At 41.1% G+C, this 22832-nt stretch overlaps 2 protein-coding genes and 1 non-coding gene across 3 annotated transcripts; 2 read left to right on the forward strand and 1 right to left on the reverse strand.

Moving 5' to 3' along the window:
* Positions 1-4713: 4713 nt before the first annotated feature.
* On the forward strand, positions 4714-10772 carry LOC103721667 (subtilisin-like protease SBT5.3). Its single transcript, XM_008811962.4, has 11 exons — positions 4714-4834; positions 4924-5033; positions 5118-5215; positions 5326-5490; positions 6272-6380; positions 6947-7481; positions 7653-7747; positions 8124-8369; positions 9420-9534; positions 9615-9828; positions 10004-10772. Exons 1-11 carry the CDS (start codon positions 4745-4747, stop codon positions 10552-10554), a joined length of 2328 nt encoding a protein of 775 aa, XP_008810184.1. The 5' UTR covers positions 4714-4744; the 3' UTR covers positions 10555-10772.
* Positions 8811-8884, forward strand: TRNAV-AAC. The gene has a single exon. It is a non-coding gene; the product is annotated as a tRNA-Val (tRNA).
* A 433-nt stretch (positions 10773-11205) lies between the features above and the next one.
* On the reverse strand, positions 11206-15283 carry LOC103721661 (cytochrome P450 724B1). The gene is made up of 9 exons (XM_008811954.4): positions 14894-15283; positions 13870-14188; positions 13616-13768; positions 13290-13532; positions 13118-13204; positions 12956-13034; positions 12730-12836; positions 12197-12321; positions 11206-11670 (listed from the first exon to the last, which is right to left on the reverse strand). Exons 1-9 carry the CDS (start codon positions 15100-15102, stop codon positions 11580-11582), a joined length of 1413 nt encoding a protein of 470 aa, XP_008810176.1. The 5' UTR covers positions 15103-15283; the 3' UTR covers positions 11206-11579.
* Between the last annotated feature and the right edge of the window lie 7549 nt (positions 15284-22832).

Consider the following 22832-nt stretch of genomic DNA (forward strand, 5'->3'; position numbering starts at 1 on the left):
CAACAAACGTTTCCTTCGCATTCAAGGCTCTCCTCTGACATCAGATCATTAGTGCATTCAAAGAGGAGACTCAGAGTTCGAGAAGCCCCTTCTTCCTCTTCCAAAATCTGTTTGAGGGCTTCTAACTCTGCATTATTTATATTGTTCATATTTGCCTTTTAAGAAGCTTTTTCTGTACTCTTTACAAACTGTTTTCTTGTTACTTGATTCAATCAGGGGATTGAATCAAGGTTGTTGAGGTTTGTTGGTGAGCCGAAGTTAAAACCAACGGTGTAAGGGTTCGATTGTGATCCCGGAAAAACAATCGGGTGGTTCTAGTCGGTGAGCCTGTGAAAACCGACCGAGTTCGTTGTGATCTCGTGAAAACAACAAGTTGGGTTGTGAACTTGTAAAACAACTGGCTGTAATCCTAGAGATTATAGTGAACTCCCAAGTGAAGCTTGGGGAGTGGACGTAGGAGCAAGGGTTAGCTCCGAACCACTATAAAACCTCTTGTGTTTGTAATTGGTTCATTGTCTCTTCTATCCTCTCCACTCACTACAACTAGTAATCTAATTAATCAGCCTGCAATAATATTAATTAGTTACTCATTAAGTTTTAATTTGCAATTATTACTTAAAACCCAATTCACCCCCCCTCTTGGGTTGTCTTCTTGGGCAACAGTGATGAAGGCCGTCTTCTCCTCGTCTTCTGGCGCCATTCGGATCTGATTGTATCCTGAGAAAGCATCCATGAAGGTTAGCAGCTGATGTCCCGAGGTGGAGTCGACGAGCTGGTCGATGCTGGGGAGGGAAAAACTATCCTTTGGGCAGGCCTTGTTCAGGTCGGTGTAGTCCACACACATGCGCCATTTTCGTTGGCCTTCTTTACGAGGACCACATTGGCAAGCCAATCTGGGTAGGAGACCTCCCGGATGAAGCCGGCCTTAAGGAGCTTATCCACTTCTTCGGCTGCCGCTCGCTGCCGTTTCGGGGCAGAGCCCCGTTTATTTTGTTTTACAGGCCTGCAGATCGGCTTCACCTGGAGTCGGTGGACCATGACCTCAGGGTCGATTTCCGGCATGTCGGCGGGCGACCAGGCGAAGACGTCAATGTTGGCCCGAAGGAATTCGGTCAGGCGCTTCCTTTCGCAGGGGCTTAGGCCGGAGCCGATCTGCACAGTTAGCTCTGGGCAATTTTCTTGTAAAGGGATTTGATTAAGAAGCTCATCGGGCTCTACTTGCTTCTTCCAGGGGTCGTCCCGCACGTCCAAGGTTTCTATGGGCAGTGTGCGGCCCATTGCCTGAGTTGGCGCCTCGGCTGGTAGCTCTTACCGACTCGACGCTTCAGTTGGTTGCTTCGCTTTGCAGGTCGCCATGTAGCACTGCTTGGCTATCAGTTGATTCTCGCGGATCTCGCCTACTCCTTGGTTGGTGGGGAATTGCACGAGTAGGTGGTAGGTCGAGACCACGGCTCGGAGGGCATTTAGCCCTGGTCGTCCGAGGATAGCGTTGTAGGCTGAGGGTAGACGGACCACAAGAAAGTCCGTCCTCACAGTACTTTCTCGGGGGGCGAGGCCGACCGTAACAAGAAAGCTGACCTCGCCCTCGACCGAGACCGAGTCTCCGGTGAATCCGACTAGCGGGGTATTCATTTTTCGAAGTTGGCTTTCCGTTGACCCCATTTTTGGGTAGGCGTGGTAGGACAAAACATTAGCCGAGCTTCCATTATTAACTAAGACCCGCTTTACATCGAACTTATTTACAATCATGGAGATGACCACAGCGTCATCGTGAGGAGTCTCAACTCCTTTTAAGTCTTCCTCCGAAAACGAGATAGCTTCGGAGGTGCGCGGGCATTTGAGATGGGTCCTTTCCTCGATTGACTCTTCGGAGGGGCTTCCTCCGATCATGTTGATGGTGCCGACAATGGGCCTGTTGTCGTTTGGATTCTCGGGCGGCACGGCATTTTCCACTAGCCTCCTTTCCTCACGTCGGTTCTTCACAAACCGATTGAGTACCCCGCGGTGGATAAGCGCCTCAATTTCATCTCGGAGCTGGAAACAATCCTCCGTGTCGTGGCCGTGGTCCCGGTGGAAGCGGCAGTACTTCCTGGGGTTGCGCGGGACTCCTGTTTTCCGCATCGGGGGCGGGGGTCGGAAAAAGTCCCGACCCTCGATCTCCATTAGGATTTCGGTCCGGGGTGCGTTGATAGGAGTGTAATTCTCGTACTTCCCCGGGTACACTCGAGTCCGTAGTGGGGATTTCAGCCGAGGTGGAGACCTTGGTCGAGGTTGTCTCTGCTGCCGGGGTGGACTCCTTAGCCGAGGTAGGTTCTTACCTCGGCGAGGAGATTGGCTCCTCTGGCGGCTGCGCTCCTCGCGGCGCTTTTGCCTTTTCGAAGCCTGCTCGGTCGCGCCCTTCCTGGAAGTGATAACTTCTTCGGCTTTCGCATACTTCCGAGCTCGGGCCAGCATTTCTGTAAAGTCGGCAGGGAAGCTCTTCTCGATAGAGAAGAGAAATCTGTAGGAGCGAGCCCCAGTCTTCAACGCCGACATGGCCATTGACTGATCAAGCTCACGAACCTCCCAGGTCGCAGCGTTGAAGCGGTCGAGGTAGTCTTTAAAGGACTCTCCCTCCTTTTGTTTGACGTCGAGGAGGGAGTCTGACGTCTGCCGCTGGCGTCGGCTGGCAGCAAAGTTGGTGGCAAATTGCCTGCCGAGCTGCTCGAAGGACGACATCGTGTCTGGTTTCAGCCCGGAGAACCAGAGCCGAGCCGTCCCCCGAAGGGTCGCCGGGAAGGCCTTGCAGAGCACAGCCTCCGAAGATCCTTGCAGCGCCATGAGGGCTCGGTAACTTTCCAAATGGTCGAGGGGGTCGATTGTACCATTGTAAGGCTCCACCTGGGGCATTTTAAACCTTAGTGGGACCGGCTCCTCCTCGATCTAGCGGAAAAAAGGGAACTTGGTGGTGGACTCAAAGTCACCCTCGCGCTTCGCCTGTGGAGCGCTTCAATCTGGCGCTCGAGCTTTTCCACCTTTCTGTCGAGCTCCCCAGTCTGGGGGATTGCCACCGTAGTCTGCTCCGAGTCATGTCGGTCCGGGGCGGACTCAGCCTCCGAGGGCTGCAGTCTTCTATCTACGTCTTCCCCCGGTAGCTCTCTCTTGGGGGATGCTTGCTCTTCATTATTGGCCCTCGAAGAGCCATGACGGCTTCGGGTCTGGGGCGCCGGTCCGTTAGGGGGAAGGACCGGCCGGACCGGGGCCTGGGGAGGCGGCATGGGTGGCGCCTCGGCCCGCTGCAGGTTTTGGACGGCAGCGGCCAGGGTTTGGACTTGTCAGACCAAGATGTCAAACTGTTCCGGCTGCACCTGAGGAACTGGAGTTGCTGGAGGTCTTGGCGGTGAATTCTGGACAGAGTGTCCGGGACGCGGCGCAGGGCGCCGGGAGGTATTGGAGGCTCCCTTACTTCTCAACTTCATGACCGCAACTCGTGCCCTTCCTCTAGCGCCAACTGTTGCTGGAAATTGGACCCGGGGGCGGCCATCGGCTGAGGAAGCAGGGCTCCGGCGAAGGTCTTCAGGCGGCGTCCCATCGGTAGGCGGCGTCTCCCTGGTAGCCTGCAAAAAGAAGCTGGTGGCCGGTGGTTCCGGCGCCGGCCCTCCGATGTTTAAGTCGGAGAGGAAATACAAGCAGGAGCAATCTGTCCAGAGTTTTGTTTCTTTTTTTTAGTCCCCCCTTTCATGGTGGAGGGATTTTCCTTTTATAGTGGGGTGCTGGGTTACCTGTGATGTGATGGGAGCAGGTTGCCGTATAACTGAGCACGTCACAGAAACTAGTCCGTAATCATGCAGATTAATGCCTTGCCGTAGAGGATGAGGTCGATGTCAGGGAGTGGTCGCGGCTAACCAAACGCGGCCGAGCTGACTTGCCGTGGAAGACTGAGGATCCGTAGACAGCAGGGGTTAGGTGCATTAATTGTTGAGTAAGCTGGAGGTTCACAGGGGCCATGTGCATTTAATGGTTGAGTGGCGGTGGCAGGGCATGGTATCTGGCCGGGCTTCAGAAGGATACGACCACAGCAAGCGGTCGGGGAAATCTGGTCTTCGAGGTAAAGGACCTTCCGAGGTCAGGCGCCTTCCGAGGTCGGGCTCCTTCGATCATGTGCCGGTGGTATGCTCACGTGCTTTGGAACAACCTATTTTCCCCAACACCAATAACTCAATATCTTAAGAAAGTAGTTGATTAAAATTACTATATTTTCCGAGATATTAATATTTCAGTTTCTATAATACTGGCTGAATACTTTTTTTTCCTTCCTCTTTCCTTTTTTTTTCTTAACTTTCTATACATATATCAACCAGCTACCAAGACGGCTGAGATCTCTCCAATTTTAAAAACGTTGCCTATTAGAAGTCATACCAACAGTTACCATATTAAATCGGTATTAAATTTTCGCTAAAATAGAACTCCAATTTATTATCTTCTCAATGCTTACCTTTTTTTTCCCTACCATTGCTAAATATTATCTCTGTCAAAATTTCCTTTCTTTCTCAAAAAAAAGCGGCCTTTTGATTTGAAACAGAAAGTTCCCACTGCTTTCTTTCTTTTTTTTTTTTTTTGAATAGAAAAAAAAAAAGGTCCATACCTTCCTTTCCCACTACTTTCTGGTATCAACCATATCCCGTTCCAGTTTCGGGTCTATAAAACTCAGAAAAACCCGTACCTTTCTACCCCCCGGCCTTCCTCTTACACGAGAAACAGAGCAATGGAGATTGAAAGGAAGAGTTTTCCTTCCCTTCTTCTCGTCTTTCTCCTCTCTCTTCTTCTGCAAAGACCCACCTTTGCTGATAAAAAGGCACGCACTTCATCGTAACCTCTTTTTTTTTTTTATCCTCTCAAAAGTTCGAATTTTTCTGAATTTCTACGACATGCTATTTGGTACAGTCTTATATTGTCTACTTTGGAGGTCATTCTCACAGCTCAGAGGAGGCTTCTTTGCTCCAAGACCGTGTTGTAGATTCCCATTACGAGATTCTTGGCTCGGTTTTGGGAAGGTAGGTGCTCTTCAGAGCTCTCTCTTGTTCTATACTTTTAGCGAAACTATCAGATATTACAATTTTTTCACATTTATAATGTAGCAAGGAAAAGGCCCAAGATGCCATCTTTTACTCGTATACAAGAAGCATTAACGGCTTTGCTGCTAATCTCGACGAAGAAGAAGCAAGGGAGATCTCAAGTGGGGAAATTTACTCTCGCTTCCTCTCTCTTCCAAACCCCTGTTTCTAGCTCTCTCTCTCTCTCTCTCTCTCTCTCTGTGCCTGACGTTACTTGCTTTATTATTTGTAGAGCATCCTGGAGTCATATCAGTGTTTCCAAACAGAGGTCATAAACTACATACAACCCGTTCATGGGATTTCATGGGTCTTGAGAGGGATGGTGTCGTTCCAGAGAGCTCCATCTGGACGAAAGCGAGGTTCGGCGAAGATGTCATCATTGGGAACCTCGACACAGGTAGTCTCCTTCGTTGCGGATTTGCCTCCACCTCTCCTTTTTAATTATTCATCTTTTTAAACTGGATTTGATGTGTCTTGATGCTGTCTGTGCTGTTACGCTTGCGCAGCGCTGAAAAGCATGTAGCTTTTAGAGAACATGACCCTACCCTTTTTTGAATCTTTGTGATCCTTTTGACCCATCAAGTTACGTCCACTTTTCTTGACCCACAGATTTTGCTTTTTTTTTTATTTGGATTTTTCTATTTGAAATTGTTACCTTAATTTCTTCTTAAAAGTCTAAAACATCTCTCTCAATCTCTTCTCTTTCTGACACAGATTATTCTATCTTTTAATATATTTTAATCTTTATAAAAAAGTTATTTATTAGTATCTGATTGTCTTTTAAAATTTGACACTGCACAATGCTTCCCTCAGAAAAACATTCTTGTGCAATACAAAGAAATCCTTAATATTCCAGCAATTTAATTCTTTCGAGTATTGTATCAGATTTTTACAGATGCTTCTTAAGGCATTAGAAACTAGAAACCACCAGAAACTTTAATTTAAACAAAAGCTATTCAAATTTGCTTTTATTCTCCTGATTGTACCAAACAAAGTTGAAAGTTGAAAGTTATTCCATCGACTTGAACATTTAATGGCTCTCAAAAATAAGTACCATTCAACTCTTCACGATGGCCGAGATAGTACTGACCAATAATTTTTCCACTCTATTATCTCACCATTATTACTTTGTCAAATCTCTCTCAAATTTACTGAACTTTGTTTGCTGGGCGCAACAGGTGTGTGGCCAGAATCAGAGAGCTTCAAGGATGATGACATGGGGCCCATTCCATCAAATTGGAAAGGGACCTGTCAGAATGAGACAGATAAGCAGTTTCGTTGCAACAGGTCTGTCTGTTCTAAAGACATTGAAGCGCACCTTCTCTTTAATTTAGCCTGTTACTAGACTCTGATTCTTTCGCAGGCAATGCACTCTCCATCTAGTTGTTCACTTCATGGGCAAGCCACACGCCCATCCCAAGTCGTATGGTTTTCACAAAATATTCCAAAATCCAGGGTTTCAAAACCATGATATATACAGCAATTTGATTAAGTATAATATGACTGAGCAATGCTCGGATTGGAGGAGACCTAAGACATTGAGAATGCTGTCTCTTTTCAGCTACCTATCATTATTTTTTTCACCAAGTATGGATAAATGTTACTAAAACCTCAAAGAATCTTTGAAACTAATCAGCAGGCACCATAGATAGAAGCAAGAAACAAGGATTGAAGTAAAAACATTTGTAAACAGCTATCTGGGGACCAGTTGCATGGGAAATTATAGTTAAAGTAGATCAAAGTATTTCAAATGGATAAGCTTTTCAGATAGTTGAGGAAGTACATATCTTGTTCACTTCAGACTGCTGATGATCAATTTGAATTTGAACCATATGTGTCCCTGCCATGCACAGGAAGCTGATAGGCGCGAGGTACTTCAATAAGGGGTATCAGTCACTAGTGGGTCCGCTTAGTCCGGAGCTGAACTCTCCTCGGGACAACGAAGGCCATGGCACCCACACCCTCTCCACAGCTGCCGGCCGGATTGTGCCGGGCGCCACCCTCTTCGGCTACAGCACCGGCATGGCCAAGGGCGGCGCGCCCAACGCTCGTGTTGCTGCCTATAAGGTTTGCTGGCCGCCAGTCGACGGAAGCGAGTGCTTCGATGCTGATATCTTGGCTGCCTTCGATGCAGCAATCCATGATGGGGTGCATGTGCTCTCGGTGTCCCTCGGTGGAGATCCTGTGGACTATTTTTATGATGGGTTGGCCATTGGATCGTTTCATGCTGTGAAGAATGGGCTCACCGTGGTGTGCTCCGCCGGCAACTCCGGACCTTTTTTGGGCACGGTATCGAACGTCGCACCATGGATCTTGACGGTTGGGGCAAGCACCATAGACAGGGAGTTCCCTTCCTATGTTCAGCTTAGAAACAGGAAGCAAATGAAGGTCGGTTGTTTCTCTCTTCTGGTCTTATTAAACTTGTTCTAGTTTTATCTATGTAATTTAGCTTTCATTTTGTCATTGATACAAACTTTCTTGAGCGTTTTATGCAATCTTAGATGCTGTCCTTACTTTTAACCACGTCCTTTACTTTTATTCCTTTGTTTTGGTTTCCAGGGACAAAGTCTTTCTCCTGTGGGCCTTCAACAGAACTTCCATCCCTTGATTAGCTCTAAAGAAGCCAAAGCCACCAATATGTCATCTGAGGACGCGTAAGAGAGAATTTAAACTCGTTATATAATCGCTGCTATGTAGCATTGCAGTAACATAAACTACGATAAATATGCAAGAACTAAATTGCAGTTTTAGTTGATATCTCATCAGCTGTATAACGGCTTATAGTCTTGTTTTATCTCACAGTAGAAATCCTCCTCTCTTTTTTTGAGAAACCTCACATTATAAATCATCTTATCAAATAATTATATACCTTCCTTTTTAAAAAAAAATGATGACTGATAGTTTTCACTATAACATATCAGCAAAATTATCAAGTGACATGAATTATTGAGAAACAAAAGCTCTGAAAGAAGTAAGCTAAGTACTTTCTGTACCTATATTTAGTTTTGTTTATTTTGTAAAACATTGCAGCACTCAATGCCTTCTGGGATCTCTAGAACCAGCAAAGGTGAGAGGAAAGGTAGTGGTATGCCTTCGTGGGAACAATGGACGAGTTGAGAAGGGAGAGGCGGTTCGGCAGGCTGGTGGAGTGGGAATGATCCTTGCCAATGATGAAAGCACTGGGAATGAAATCATTGCAGACGCTCATGTTCTTCCTGCCACCCATATCTCCTATTCTGATGGTGTCGCTTTGCTGTCCTACATCAACTCGACCAAGTAAGTTCTCTCCAATCTAAACTCTCCAAGAGCAGATAAGATCTTGCTTCTTTTAAAATCTCATGTTTATGGTTCTTCTTTTTAATTATTTAAGGTAATGTAATAGTAATGTGCCACTACATGTATTTCTTTTGTTAAGCAATGTCATCATAATATGCCACTGCCAATCCTAGATCCTTCCAAGAGCAAGCCCTTAGGAGAGAAATGACTACCATTTGAGTTAGTAGTTATCGATTCCATCCTGTACTTTTCGTAAAGTTTTTTTGATCAAAACAATGACTAACCACTAGTTCATCAGAAGAACAAAGGGAGGGAGAATAGAAAGACAAGTAGAGGGTGAAGGAAGAGGAGTGACCACTCTAACAATGGTTCTCCGACAAAATGTAAGGGAAGAAATAATGGTTAGAATTTGAAATTATAGGAAAGGCCTCTTGCAAGAATGGCCTATTAGCTCAGTTGGTTAGAGCGTCGTGCTAACAACGCGAAGGTCGCAGGTTCGAGACCTGCATGGGCCATTTACTTTTTTTCAGACTTTTATATTTTTTGTTGCTCGTTGCTCTTTTGAACTTTGTATTTTGTTTTTTTAATGCTCAATCCTACATAACGTTATATGAGGTTTATTTATTACATTATAGACTTTAGAATCTATCAAAATTTTACAAGCAATTTATGAAACGATCTTAACCTAAAATGGCCGGGTCATATTAGAAAACTTTGGAAATTCCTATAGAGTAAGGAGAGTCAGATTCTCCATTATTGTAATTTTAATTCATTTAGCTAGAGAAAAAAAAAATCCTAGCTTTTTGTGATTCAGAAAACAATTCCCAACTCTATTTTGAGTTTGATTAACTGTGTATAAAAGGGACAAGAAGGCAAGGTTAAACACGAAACAAAATTGGAAGTAAAACTCAGAAAATAATCTAGGGCCTTCATTGTAGGGAGAAAGACTATGAACGACACTGCTCCATTCGCAAATTTTAGCAAAGTTTGAAGCTAAATTTCAGGCATTCCTATGTTATAATATTTTGTTTTATCTTTTACTTTCTATAGGTCACCACTTGGTTATATTACAACCCCAAAAACAATGCTTGATACGTACCCAGCACCTTTCATGGCTGCTTTCTCATCCCGGGGACCGAATACCATCAACCCTGAGATACTAAAGGTTCAAAGCAAACTCCATTTTCCTTTGCTGCAATTCTAGCTGTATCGAACACTGAAATTGATCATTTCTGTGCTTTACAGCCTGATATCACTGCCCCAGGGGTTAGCATCATCGCAGCCTACACTGGAGCATCAGGACCAACTGGTTTACCCTTCGATTCACGCCGTGTTCTCTTTAACTCTGAGTCTGGAACCTCCATGTCCTGTCCTCATGTTTCTGGCATTGCTGGCCTTCTCAAAGCCCTTCATCCTGATTGGAGTCCTTCAGCAATCAAGTCAGCAATCGTGACTTCTGGTGAGCATTTCTTAAGTATTATTTATGTTCAGTTATCTGGCTTCTAAGCATACTTCATCTATAGATATATAGCTAAAGTAATTGATGCATTTCTAAAGTTTCTTGGCACCTCTATGGCTTCTTGTTGGTAACTAATACAAAGCACAATTCATTGTCTTCTCTTCACCTTCTGCAGCTAGAACTCAAGATAATACGCTGGAGCCGATGAGCAATTCATCCTTTGTGAAGGCCGATCCGTTTAGCTATGGCTCTGGTCATGTCCGACCGAACCGTGCCATGGATCCTGGCCTTGTCTATGATCTAACTACAAATGACTACTTGAACTTCCTGTGCTCCCTTGGCTACAACTCCACGCAAAACGCTTTATTCAATGTGGAACCTTACTTGTGCCCTTCAAGACCTCTAAATATTGGAGACTTGAATTACCCCTCAATCTCTATACCTTATCTCTCAGGTGCTGTCAGTGTAATTCGAACAGTCAAGAATGTCGGAACACCAGGTACATACAGAGTTCGTGTGATTGAACCAGCAGGGATTTCAGTTTCAGTGAAGCCAACAAGCCTTAAATTTATGAAAGTTGGTGAAGAGAAGAAGTTTAAGGTGACTCTGAAGGCTAAAAGCCGTGATGCGGCTGGAGACTATGCTTTTGGAAAATTGATATGGTCAGATGGGATGCATTATGTCAGAAGCCCCATTGTGGTTAAGGCAGGAGGATGGAGTCATTAACAAACATAATTAGATTTTTGGAAAAGATTGCATAAGGAGAGAATAATTTGATTTGTTAGTTGACTTTGCTAGGATCGATGAAGAATGGGGTAAATTCATCATTTCACAATGACTAAAAAATCACAATGATTAAATTCTTAAAGATAAATAAGTCTTATTGTTCTTTCATTCTTTATTTGCAATAGTGTCTACACGTATCTGATATTTCCTACTTTTGGAGCTAGCTGTTTGAGCTGATATCTTCTTTCTTTTATATGAATCAGTATCCCAATAAAACGAGAGGTGGTTCTCCACTATTTTGTTTAAAAAAAAGTATATGATAAATTGGATTCGGTTCCTTACGTGAAATGAGTACCGGTGATTCTAATCGTTGTCTTGGTTGTGTTGATTTCTCCAGGATATCAGAAAACTTTTCCCTCGTTCTCTGGAAAAATATGTTTAACTACTACTTCTACTCATCTACATAAACACTGATTTTTCAATCCATCATTGTAGGGTTTACTGTTTAAATTTTCATAACAAAAGTATCTATCAACTTAGAAGAATAAAAGTTGCTCATGTTCAAGTCATGGTTTGAACTTGCGGAAGATAAACTCATTGTTGGATATTTTTAGGTTATCCTGAACGTATTTATTGTCCCCATACCTTAGGAACAGTCACAAATGATTTCACTTCTTGATTCGAATTTCTTTAATACACATTACCTGAGAACAAGCTGAATAACAGAGCAATGAACATGGAATACATTGAAACAATGGACAGAACATGGAATTTACTAAGATGACTGCATACTTAATCTAATGGAACAAGTTTACTCGTTTACATTACATTCCCTTTTTTTATATATTTTATTCATCCGGACTATTACTGGTTCAGCTATTCTTTTGATAATTGGATCAAAGTCCATCTATTTGGTGTGCCACTGTTTACGGTCTGGATTAAATTTCTCCCCTGCAATGGATAGTATTGGTTTGATTATAGCCTTTCCAGCCAGCAAAATCACAGCAAAGCCATCTTCTCAGTTCCTACAAGATGGGTTCAACTTGTAGTGGCAACCCTCTTGGGAACTCTACATAGGGATAGGCCATGGGGACATCGTCACCTTCCGGTCTCCATCTACAAGACAAATTAATGATGTAAATGATAAATAGTTATAAGTTATTCGTTCACAAAATTTTAGAATTTTGTGTCATTTTTTTCCACCATTACCATATTCACTTCACATTTTTGGCAATACTTCATCTCAGATTGAATATTTTTTTCAGAGCAAACAACTTAAATCATCATTACAAAAAATAAATTTAAAAAATTATTAGCTACTCAAAACTCTCACATTTTTACAGAGGATAAAAATATATATGCCAAGATTGATGACTGATTTATTTCAGAAATCATTCAATGAAAACTATAATGCTGTATGCCCTAGTCTTCAGTGAAAAAAACACAAAGATAATTGAATTCATGAATATATTGACATGTTTATGGTATTTTAGTTGTAAAGCATGCACCAAGATGCATGCTGAGGCTGGTTAAGCAGAGCCTTGTCTTGCCTCCTTTTACAGTGTAGAAATGATGGGGTCATGAATGAGAGCTTCAGTGAAGGAAACCATTGATCCTGTGTGTTGATGGTTATACAAATTACCTGAAATTGAGCACAAGGTGGTGGAGAAAGAAAGCAGTCTCTACTTTAGCTAGCTCAGATCCTGGGCAAAGCCTTGGTCCACCACCAAATGGAGTAAATTTCTTGCATGCTGTTTGATTCTGGCCCTATTTACCATTCAAATAATATCATTTATAAAGAAACTCTAAAGCAAAGCACAAAAGATGCTAAAATCTACAAGATAACATTATTAACACCATAAACAAAGTTAGAACCTCAGGTGAATTGGCATCTGAAACCTAAAGCATGACACACTTATCATAGAAACATGTGTGAATCTTGAGGAAATTACTTCAGCATTAAGTAATCATAACAAGCAACCAGATTGTTGTACCTTTTATATCTTGCAAGGCCATCTTATATTAAACTAGAGCATCATTTAACAACAAATAGTTGTTTTCCATATGGAGCATATGCACTTTATGCACCAAAAACCCAAGTAAATATATGGTCTCTCAAAATCCAGAAAGTAACTCTTTTATATCTATGAGCTCATTATCTAACAAACTAGTTACCTCCCATCTCCAAGGGTGAAACTGGAGGGCACTTCCATGAAGAGATGGGTCTAAATGTACTGCACTGAAAACTGGTAGGACCTTCCAACCTGAAGGAATCAGATAGTCTGCCAAGAAAAGGTTTTTTTTTTTAAAAAAAAAAAGTTATTCCCTTGCATGTATGAAGGCTAAAGATATAATTCCTTGCATCTATGGCATGTGAAGAGCATATGTAGTGGAGGGGCACCTTTATATCTGACATCCTTGAGAGCCTTTCGGTGAACAAATTTAACAATGTTTCCGCATCTCAATGCCTCATTAATTACCTGCAGAACAGCACGAGCCCATCATTCTAAACAAGACAACATATTTGTAAACTTATAGAGAAGGCTGGCTTTCCTCCACTTACATATTGGGTAAATTCCATTTTCTTATAATCCTCTGAGTTCAAGTATTCATCCTTCTTTTTATTTGCTCCGATAGCTTTGTGCTCTCTCTGTGGAAAACAAAATAAAAAATATCTCTCTACAACACGCAAGATGTACATGAAAAAGTAGGAAAGGGGTGAAAAGAGAGTGTACCATGAGTTGTTCTAGAGCTAAAGGAGATTGACCAAGAAAATACACAACCATGGACATCAAAAGACAGGTGGTCTCATAGCCACCTAGTAAGGAATCCAACACAAAACTAACTTTTTCATCTTCAGACAGATTAGTAATTGATAGGAGCACATCAAGGAAGTCACCCTTATTGTTGGAATCTCCTCCATTCTTTCTTCTTTCCTCTACTATGGCTTTGACAGTAAAAGATATCCTAGCTCTAGCCTGTAAAAAGAGGTAAAAGAGTGATCAAAGATGCAGTAAATTTAATATGAGAGAATTAGTGCACAAAGGGGGAAAAAAAATACCTGGACTGCTCTTGCATAGGAGGTTCCTGGGATGCAGAGAGGGAAAGAGATGAGTCCCTTCATGAAGGTTAGGAAATCTTCGAGTATTCTACCAGTCTGTGGTTCATCTGGTGATAACCCAAGTACTTGCTTTACTATAACACTGAATGTGAACTGTGCAGAAGAGTCAAAAGCATTAGATAAAGCAAATTGGTGTTAGTGTGGTTTTATGAGAAACTACACAAGTTTCCTTGTTTTAGGGGATATGTTTCAACCTTTCTAGCCTCTTCACAGAAGACAACCCTCTTTTTCCATGATCCTAAGATGTGAAGTGCTATCCTCTCTATGTCATTGAGATACCCAGCTCTAGATTTGGTCGTAGTGACCAGTGTCAGGGCCAGACTCCTCAGCCTCTTGTGTGCATCCCCTACCACCACAATCATGGAGGACTTGCCAAGTATCCCATGGATGGGCTTTGGGTAGCTGCACTGGAAGAGCTTCTCCTCATTCTGGAGTATGAAATGGTTTAGCTCCTGGTCGCATGAGACTATTGTTGGGGTGCAGAATAGATGAGACTTGAATACCTTGCCATACCTGCAGAAAATTATCCAATCTCTCAACTTTCTCATCATACACATTCCTTTGCACACGTGGCTTAATGCCTTCTTAAATGTCTAAATAAAAGCAACTCTGGGAAGTATTTATCAAATGAATTGTATATTCTATATGAATTATATGAGTAAACATCTTTAAAATGCGAATTTTCACATGAATAATAATACTCTCGAAAGTCCATGCTAAAGAGCTTAATGGGAAAAAAATCATTTAAAGCAAGGTAAATTTCATAATAAAATGTAATAAAAGAAAATAATTATGGAGAGGGGGTTGGAGAGGCTAAAAACGCAGAGGTGAAAGCTTCTCTAGCATACGACAAAGCCATCAAAAATAATAGCTTTCTGTGTAACTCGGTTGCCTGGTCATTAACAGACCAAGACATCAACTTTTTCTGTTGAATAACGACCAGTTGTTTCCGGACATTTAAACCAAACATCAAATGATAGTAAAGTCCGGGTTAGAAAAAAGAGCCATGGGAAAGCTGAGATTCTTTGTACTGTTTACAACAAATTCCAGTGCCAATTTGACAAGAAGACTCCAAAGCGAATCGGATTTTAAATGGTGAAATTTGAGAGAGAGAGAGAGAGAGAGAGGGCATGCAGCATCATTCTATTATCAGTCCTTGCGAGCAAATGTTTAAAGATGGTCTTCTGAGCCTGGAATTAGATGAAAGATTAAAATTACCTAGAAAAACGGTCTTCTAAGAAGCTCCCAAGAGTGTTTGAAGCATGCGGCCTCAAGAATCTCAAGGTCTCACCAACCAAAGGCCATCCAAAAGTTCCCCTTGGAGCAGCCCTAAGATTCAATAACAAGGGAAGGAAATGGTGCAAGACTACACACAAGAAGAGCCCAAGCAATCCCACCCAAACAATGGAGAAAAGCCCTCCCACCATCGTATCTCAGCACTCCAACTCTCCTATCAAGACCACCAAACCAGCATCCTCAGAACTCTCGTATGGGAGGCATCTATATATCAACACCATGGTAGGCCCTCTGAGAAAAAAACAAGAAGGCTTCTGGCAGTTTATTACTGCAGGGTAAAATTAGCTTTCGTCAGAAGCCTAGGAAATGGTTCAGAGCTAGCATAGCATCTAGGCTTCTTGACTTTGTGCAGCGATACAGACACATGTAGAGGATGGGACTTAATATATAATAGAATTGAATGACAGTTGATATACTAGGTTGTGACAGCACTTCCAAAAATCTTGTATGAATTGATTGTGTAATTGCCTATCGTAATTCATCTAATAGCAGCCTCCGCCATTTGCAGCATAGCATGTAATATATGGTTGATGTTCTGATGCATGAGACATAACAACATGAAGAAAAAGAAGTCAAAAGATTATTGATGCGGGATTTGCACCCCGTCACCAGCAGAGCCCACACACCAGCCGAGCAGGGAAAGAGAGAGTGTCCCTCAGAAGGTATTGTCCGCTTTGGGTCCGATTTGGGGGTCGAGCGTACCCGGAGCCCTCCTCACGGCGCCTCACGGTTTTGCCCCACAAAAGGCGCCTCCTAAGGGAAGGGTGATTGAGCCCCCCATTATATGGCACAGACCTTCCCGCTGATTAGCCGATGTGGGACTAAATTCGGGGAACCCCCCGTAACACAGCCCCCCCAGCGGGGAGGTCCTGTGCCCGGGTCGGCTCCTTGCTGGATAGGCGGAGGGCCGAGACCCTTCCTCTAGCGCCATCTGATGCGGGATTTGCACCCCGTCACCAGCAGAGCCCACACACCAGCCGAGCAGGGGAAGAGAGAGTGTCCCTCAGAAGGTATTGTCCGCTTTGGGTCCGATTTGGGGGTCGAGCGTACCCGGAGCCCTCCTCACGGCGCCTCACGGTTTTGCCCCACAAAAGGCGCCTCCTAAGGGAAGGGTGATTGAGCCCCCCATTATATGGCACAGACCTTCCCGCTGATTAGCCGATGTGGGACTAAATTCGGGGAACCCCCCGTAACAATTATAAACATAATAAAAAGACCTGCCTCCTTTAACTTGGTACAGGTTACAAGGGCCAATGCATGGTGTAGTGATTCAAACCACAAACTTAGAGATTTATGTGGTTTGGTTTAGTATTTTCATTCCGCAAGTATAGCCAATCTAGTCTCAAAATTTAAGCCCGAACTAAAGCTCTTAAATCCGTGCATACTCCTCTAGATATTCTTTCTCAACCCTAGTCCAAATTCCAGAGCACCTGATATCTATTACTGCTGCTGTAAAAACTTAGCAATAGGTTTCATCAAACCATATTTGCTCCAAGTCAATGCCTGTTCTGCAATATATTTTACACAAGGAGTCATTTTGGAGTTTAGTTCTCTTTTTGTATCAAGAAAATTTCTTTTTTTTCATATACTAACTTTGTCCAATTCTGCCTTTTTGTACCTGTCTCTCAAGTTTTAAACTTACATTATATTAAAAAATAAAATAGTGTCATTGAACCAAGGATAGGGACTTATTTAAAGAGACGCACGGGTTGCAAAGATTGCAGTACACCTTAGCCTCATCGAGAGGGGCGTACGAAAGATTGCAGACCCAAGCTGTCGGATTCTCATTCATCTCTCTCTCTCACACACACACACACCCCAAGGGCCATTCTTTACTACTTTATTGTTTATTTTGTTTTCAACTTGAGATCACATCGCTGTACTATATTTATGTATTTATCCTAACGTAGCATTGTATTATCTCCCTCTGCAGTTCTGCTGGTATAAGTATCACCATTTGGATTAAACTGGATTAGTTAATAGCTTTTACATGGCATCTTAGCTGCACTCTATGTGAAGAGTGCTCAAAGACTGTGTGGATTTTAGTTAATAACTTTTAGTTATTGTGAAGGGAAAGGGATGCAGGACATGGCTCTTACAAAGCAAGAGACCTTTAAGGAAAAAAAAAGAAATCAAAGAAATCATGGAGAAGCGTGAGCATGACTTTAAGGACTTCCCATTTATTTCACGCATGAACATTTGATTATAGTTTCTTCTGAAACTCTTACAAAATTGTAATTCCGTTCCAATAGTAAAGGAAAAGCCAAAAGAAATGCTTCTTCATTTGGGCTTCTTCTCATCCTTTTGGAAATTCTTAGGTAGCTAATTGAAGTACAGGAAATTAGGTTTCTGATGATGAATGATGCATTGTCACATCTTTATATCAAAAAGAAAAAAGAAAAGAAAAAAGAAATTTTCTATTAAGCATGAAATAGGTCTCAGATTTGATGTCCAGTGATCTAGCCCTTAAAGGTTCAGAAAAAAATTTGAGCAAGTTTCAGGAGATTTTAGGAAGACAGAGAATTTTTCTGAGTAAGCTATAATATTTGAAGCATTTAGGATCACCACCATTAATATACATAAACAAAATTAACAATGATTTAGGTAATAGCATTTACTAATATGTATTTACTATAACGGAATTTGTTTAGGCATAATGACATAAATTCTTAGCTCTCATCTGTCATTGCCATCACTGTTACCGTCGTATCGCATTATATGCCTTTTCCATAAAATATAAGGTTATTTACAAATTTAATGGAAGGATTAAGCAGATTGGATAATGAATAATGAACTTGATACGAGCCTCTGAAAATTGGGAAGAGTTTTTTTTGGTCAAATTTAATTACCATAAAAAAGCCAAGACCAATTTTTTTTTAAAAAAATGGAAAACATGTCTTAAAACCTGTAAAACTGTTCACCAAGTAGGAATGTTTACCTGGTTGGTCATAGTTTAAACTCATATAACTGAGCACTAACCACCTAAAATTCCTACAAAATTGAGGAGGTAAGATATTAGCCGTGTTAACTCTTTTGAGTGCCATGCGAAGATAAAACTTCAGAATAAAGAATGCATTGTTTAAATATTAGAAAATGTGCAACAGAACGTATATATATGTTCTGATGTAGCTTGCATTTTTATAAATGATAATTTATGGGCTACACTACATTAACAGACAGTAAGCACAAATAAAAAAACTTATTTTTAATAATTATTTTTAAATATTTAAAATATTTAAAGAATTATTAAAAATATATTATGAATTGGGGTAATTTTAATAGTTAGACAAGGATTCAAATATATTATGAATTATGGTAATTTTAATAGTTAAAAATATTAAAAGCAGCTATTAAAAATTTATTTTAGTGGCTTTGGTGTTGAACCTTCAAAACCTCCAGATCCTGGTATTCCAAGTATCTGATTTTAAAAAAAATTATGCATGTGATGTTTTTTTTGTTATAGTTCTTTTATTAAGGCCCACTACAACAAAAATAAATTTTTCCGACTCTTAGCTGCTGACGCAAAAAAGAAGCGTCGGCAATTTGATCACCGCGCCAAAATTTGTCGATACTTCTTAGTAGCATCGAGAAGAATCCGGATTACACGACGCTTATGAGCGTCGTTGGAATCCTACAGAAAACAACGCTTATAAGCTGACTCGTAGCCCAAGCTTTGGCCTCCGATGATGCTTATAAACGTCGTCGGAGGCCAAAACTAGCCTCAGACACACTTATGGGAATGGGGAGCCTGAGCCTAAGATGACACTTATATGTGTCGTCAAAGGCCATTTTTCCTCTATCTAGATAAGATATAAGCCATCCTTCCACCATTTGGTGCCCTAAAGCACAACCCAGCCACCGCCGGAGAGGAGAAGCGACGAGATGAAATCAGTCGATTGGTCTCCATCCGCAAGGACGACGAGGTCCAGGTCGTGCAGGTCTACCGCAAGAAGTGGGTCATCCATGTCGAGCGCATCGCCTGCGAGAAGGTGAATGTATCAACCTAGCTCCTCTATGGTGATGCACTGGGTGGACCAAATCGGCCGCCTAGGAGCTCCTTGGGCCACCACAGACCATGTCGGAACCGGCCCGATCTGTTGGAATTTGTATCCTAAATGTCAATCGTCAGCATATTGATGATTGAATTTTGTAAATGAATTGACAAATTAATAAAGTGTTATTTGGCATTATTCATCATTTCATCTTCAAATGAACTCTTATATGATGAAGTCCTTAGGACTTATGTTATGATAAAGGAGGATTTATCTTTGAGTCCTTAAACTTGTTTGCGACGAAATGATATATTGTTACTAGGACGACAACATTATCGAGATTAGGTCGTTGTGTGACATATACGTTGGTTGTCCTCTTAACCAAGGAGTGTGGAGACACTGGTATGCCACACAAGTGAAGTGTAGAAGTACATTTCACTAAACGTGACCAATTCCGGAACGCTCTACTGTCGAGAGATGTTCCGAGTGGATATGGGTATAAGTTTGGCCCTCTGACCTGAGACCGCAACCTATGACTAGCAAGCAACTCACTGTACTTTGGTACCGGACTATCTGAATTTCTAATTCAGTGACGGAAGGTCACTGGGTGCAGTCAAGTACTTGCGTAGTCAGTTGTGAGTCAAGATGGAATTGACCCCTCCTGAAAACAGGAGATAATGTCTTGTGATTAATTTAGCAAAACCTTGGCCAGGGTAATCCCAGTGAGGAGTCACGGGATATCTAAAGTTAATCACATAATGGATGTACTAATTATAGGGTTGACAGTGAGCTCTAAGTCATCCTGGCATTAGGAGTCAAAGGGATTGAATTATACAGTAACCATAGTTCAGGGTTCCAGAATATTTGCTTCGCATATATTCGACCTATCCGGACGTCGGGTACCATTGCTAGATAGTCACATCGATTAGTGTAGAAAATTGTTTCTATACTACCGGCTTAGGTTCGAACCTATGAGGTCCACGCATAGAAGATTCCTGATTGATCAAGAAAGCTGATGAATGATTAAGAATCATTCAGGGGTAATTTGGTCAATTTGATTGGCAAATTATCTTATAAAATAATTAAAGTAATTATTGAAGGATTAATTAGTAATTAAATTACTAATAAACTCAATTTGATTGAGTAATTGTGCTAAGGATGAGCCAAATTGAATTGGATTCAAGTTTGGGCTCAATCAGGGTTTTGACCTGATTGGATTAGGTCAGAACCAAAAAGGACTTAAGCTGATCAAATTAATTTTAAATTAATTTGTTCTTAATTGGGGATTGACCTAATTGAATTAGGTCCAACACAAAGTAATAATTCAATTTGATTGAGTTTGCATGAGACAAAATTGAATTGGATTCAATTTGAGCTCAATCAGGGTCTGACCTGATTAGATTGGGTTCAACCAAATTGCTTTGTTTTAATTCGGGTTTGACCAAATTTGATTAGGTGCAACCCAAGGGGATTAGGCTCAGATGATGTGGCAATTATTGGTGACATGGAATTGGATTTCATGAATTTTAAATAAACCAAAATTATTGCATGGCACATGGACCCATTGCTTGACACATGGCGACATTGTTTGTTATTTGAATTTAAATTCAAACATTAAGCAATGTGTTAAATGATTTTAATCACTCAAACCATCAGCCAAGGTGGCGTCTGAATTTTTGAATGGATTAAATTCGAATTTCAAGAGGTGATTTCGAAATTATGAAGTGTTTTACCTTGCCGCATGGATTTCAAATTCCTTCCCTCTTGCACATGTGTTTAAAATTTGAATTTAAATCAGATTTGGTTGAGATCTGATTTGGGTTGTTCCTATTCCTTTGCATGTGCCAACTAAAAGAGGTTTTCTGAAAATAAATTTTGAATTTTGAATGAAAATTCGAAGGCCATTAAAAGGGGTCAAACATGGGCACCAAAAACACATCAATTGCAGCCTTCTTCCTCACCCGCCTCCTCCTCCTCTTCTTCTCCATTTTAGATAGGGTTTTCAAGGTGAATATCTAGAAGATTCAAGATCAGATCTGAGTCCTCTACTTCCCTTACAAACCTCATCTCTATCTGCTTCAAGACGATTGATCAAGAGTTGATTGAATCCCGGCGGGCAGATTTCAGCTTTCAAGTGTTCTGCAGCTGCTAGCACTGTTGCGGAAGAAGATCCTTCAGGACTTCGCGTGTACTTCTCGTAGAGGCCATTCGTGTGCGTGGCTGCGAAGTCAAGAATCAGATTCACAACTTTCATCCATCATAAAAGGTATTAATCTAGCATTAATCATTTATTATGGTGTCAAGGTCTAGGTCCAATTTCTCGAGGTTTTACCCTCTTTTGGGGCTCCTCACGGAGATATCTCTAGAATCCATTCGATGGATATTCGGAGATTAATTGGAATAGAGTTCTTAAGTTTCAGATCTGATAGTTAATCATGCATAAAAGTTTTAGCATAATTGTTTAAACGATTCCGACATAATCCTATGTGTTCTTAAGGTGCTGATTTCTAGATTTGATCTTGTAAGCATGCATGAATTAAATTGTTTGATTCGGTTTTTCCGCTGCGTTTTAAAACTTAAAAAGAACTACGTATGGCTTGATCCCCCTTTTGAAGGGGTACGTAGGCAACCCGATCAGGTTCAGCCATGATTTTCAAAAAAAAAAAAATTCAGCATGCTAAACACCAAAGAATCTAGGATTCACTTTCAGGGGTATCAGAGCCAGGTTTATGTTTAAACTTTTATGTTTTAATTCTTGCAATTAAATCTGAAATCATTAACATGTTTAGATTAGATCTAAAGTGCTTTTTATGATTGATTTAATTGCTGATTATGCATGATTAAGTAGATCTAAAATTTTGGATGCATATGATGCATGTTTGTGTTAGGATTAGTAACATGAATAAATCTGAAATCATAATATTGTTTAGATTAGATCTAAATAAAGTTTATGATTCATATGATCTCTGATTTTAATGAACAAATCAGATCTTAAAATAAAAGTGAAAAAACAAATACATAAGATGTATGTTGTTTGTATTAAATCATGTTGTTATGTATATGTGATGCATGAACATAAAACATAATGATTTAAACATGAATTAAATCTGATTACATGTGATTAATTACAAAAACTCAGATCTGAAAATGTGTTTTAAGAACTGAAAGATTGTAATTAATATGTAATTAAAAAGAAATATGCAATGATCAAAACTTTGATAAGTCTAAACTTAATTGAGAATTAAGTGTTATGAAATAGAATTGTAACTCAATTAATTGACATTGCATAATTCTTTGGGCATATGGGTTAGCTTGAATCAAGTTCTTAGGATTGGGTTAGACCTAAGGTTAGAATCAAACATGGTCTAATTAGAGTTAATTGATCAAATCTAATTAAGTAGTAACTAGATTAGGTCAAGGAAACTCTAGGTTAAATACAATAGTTGTAGATTGATCAATTCCATGTCTTTGATTAGACCAAGATGGAACTTGATTTAGGCTCAGAGGTGTAGCCCGAGTCATTTGAGTAATCAAATCGAAATTGATTAACCAGTCGGTGTCTAAGGTAAGTTTGGCAGTTTTGACCGGTGGTTTTTAATTGGGAGCTACTCGCACTGATTCGTCTTTGTCGAGTTAATGGCATATCCCTTCCACCGATCTCACTTACCTGGCCGACATGGTCAATCACATTTTGATTGGATCACTTAATGATTCGAGTTAGCCCATGCCTTAAGGAAAATCAGTATGACTGATTTAGGTGTCTCCTTAACCGGTTTGAGTCTAATCTGATTTGGTGAAGTCAGTGGGAGAAATTAGACTAACCGGATCTTCTCATCTATCCTAATTATGAAATCCTCTAAAATTATTAG

Source organism: Phoenix dactylifera, chromosome 1 (genome assembly GCF_009389715.1).
Source record: "Phoenix dactylifera cultivar Barhee BC4 chromosome 1, palm_55x_up_171113_PBpolish2nd_filt_p, whole genome shotgun sequence".
NCBI lineage: Eukaryota > Viridiplantae > Streptophyta > Magnoliopsida > Arecales > Arecaceae > Phoenix > Phoenix dactylifera.

Excerpts from the sequence above, each read along its gene's own strand:
- LOC103721667 (XM_008811962.4), top strand. The coding sequence starts at position 4,745 with ATGGAGATTGAAAGGAAGAGTTTTCCTTCCCTTCTTCTCGTCTTTCTC. Across the intron at positions 7,482-7,652 it reads GAAACAGGAAGCAAATGAAG|GGACAAAGTCTTTCTCCTGT; the intron begins GTCGGTTGTTTC and ends TTTGGTTTCCAG. Across the intron at positions 8,370-9,419 it reads TCCTACATCAACTCGACCAA|GTCACCACTTGGTTATATTA; the intron begins GTAAGTTCTCTC and ends TACTTTCTATAG.
- LOC103721661 (XM_008811954.4), bottom strand. The coding sequence starts at position 15,102 with ATGGTGGGAGGGCTTTTCTCCATTGTTTGGGTGGGATTGCTTGGGCTC. Across the intron at positions 13,035-13,117 it reads AAATGGAATTTACCCAATAT|GTAATTAATGAGGCATTGAG; the intron begins GTAAGTGGAGGA and ends GCTGTTCTGCAG. Across the intron at positions 12,837-12,955 it reads CAAGGATGTCAGATATAAAG|ACTATCTGATTCCTTCAGGT; the intron begins GTGCCCCTCCAC and ends TTTTCTTGGCAG.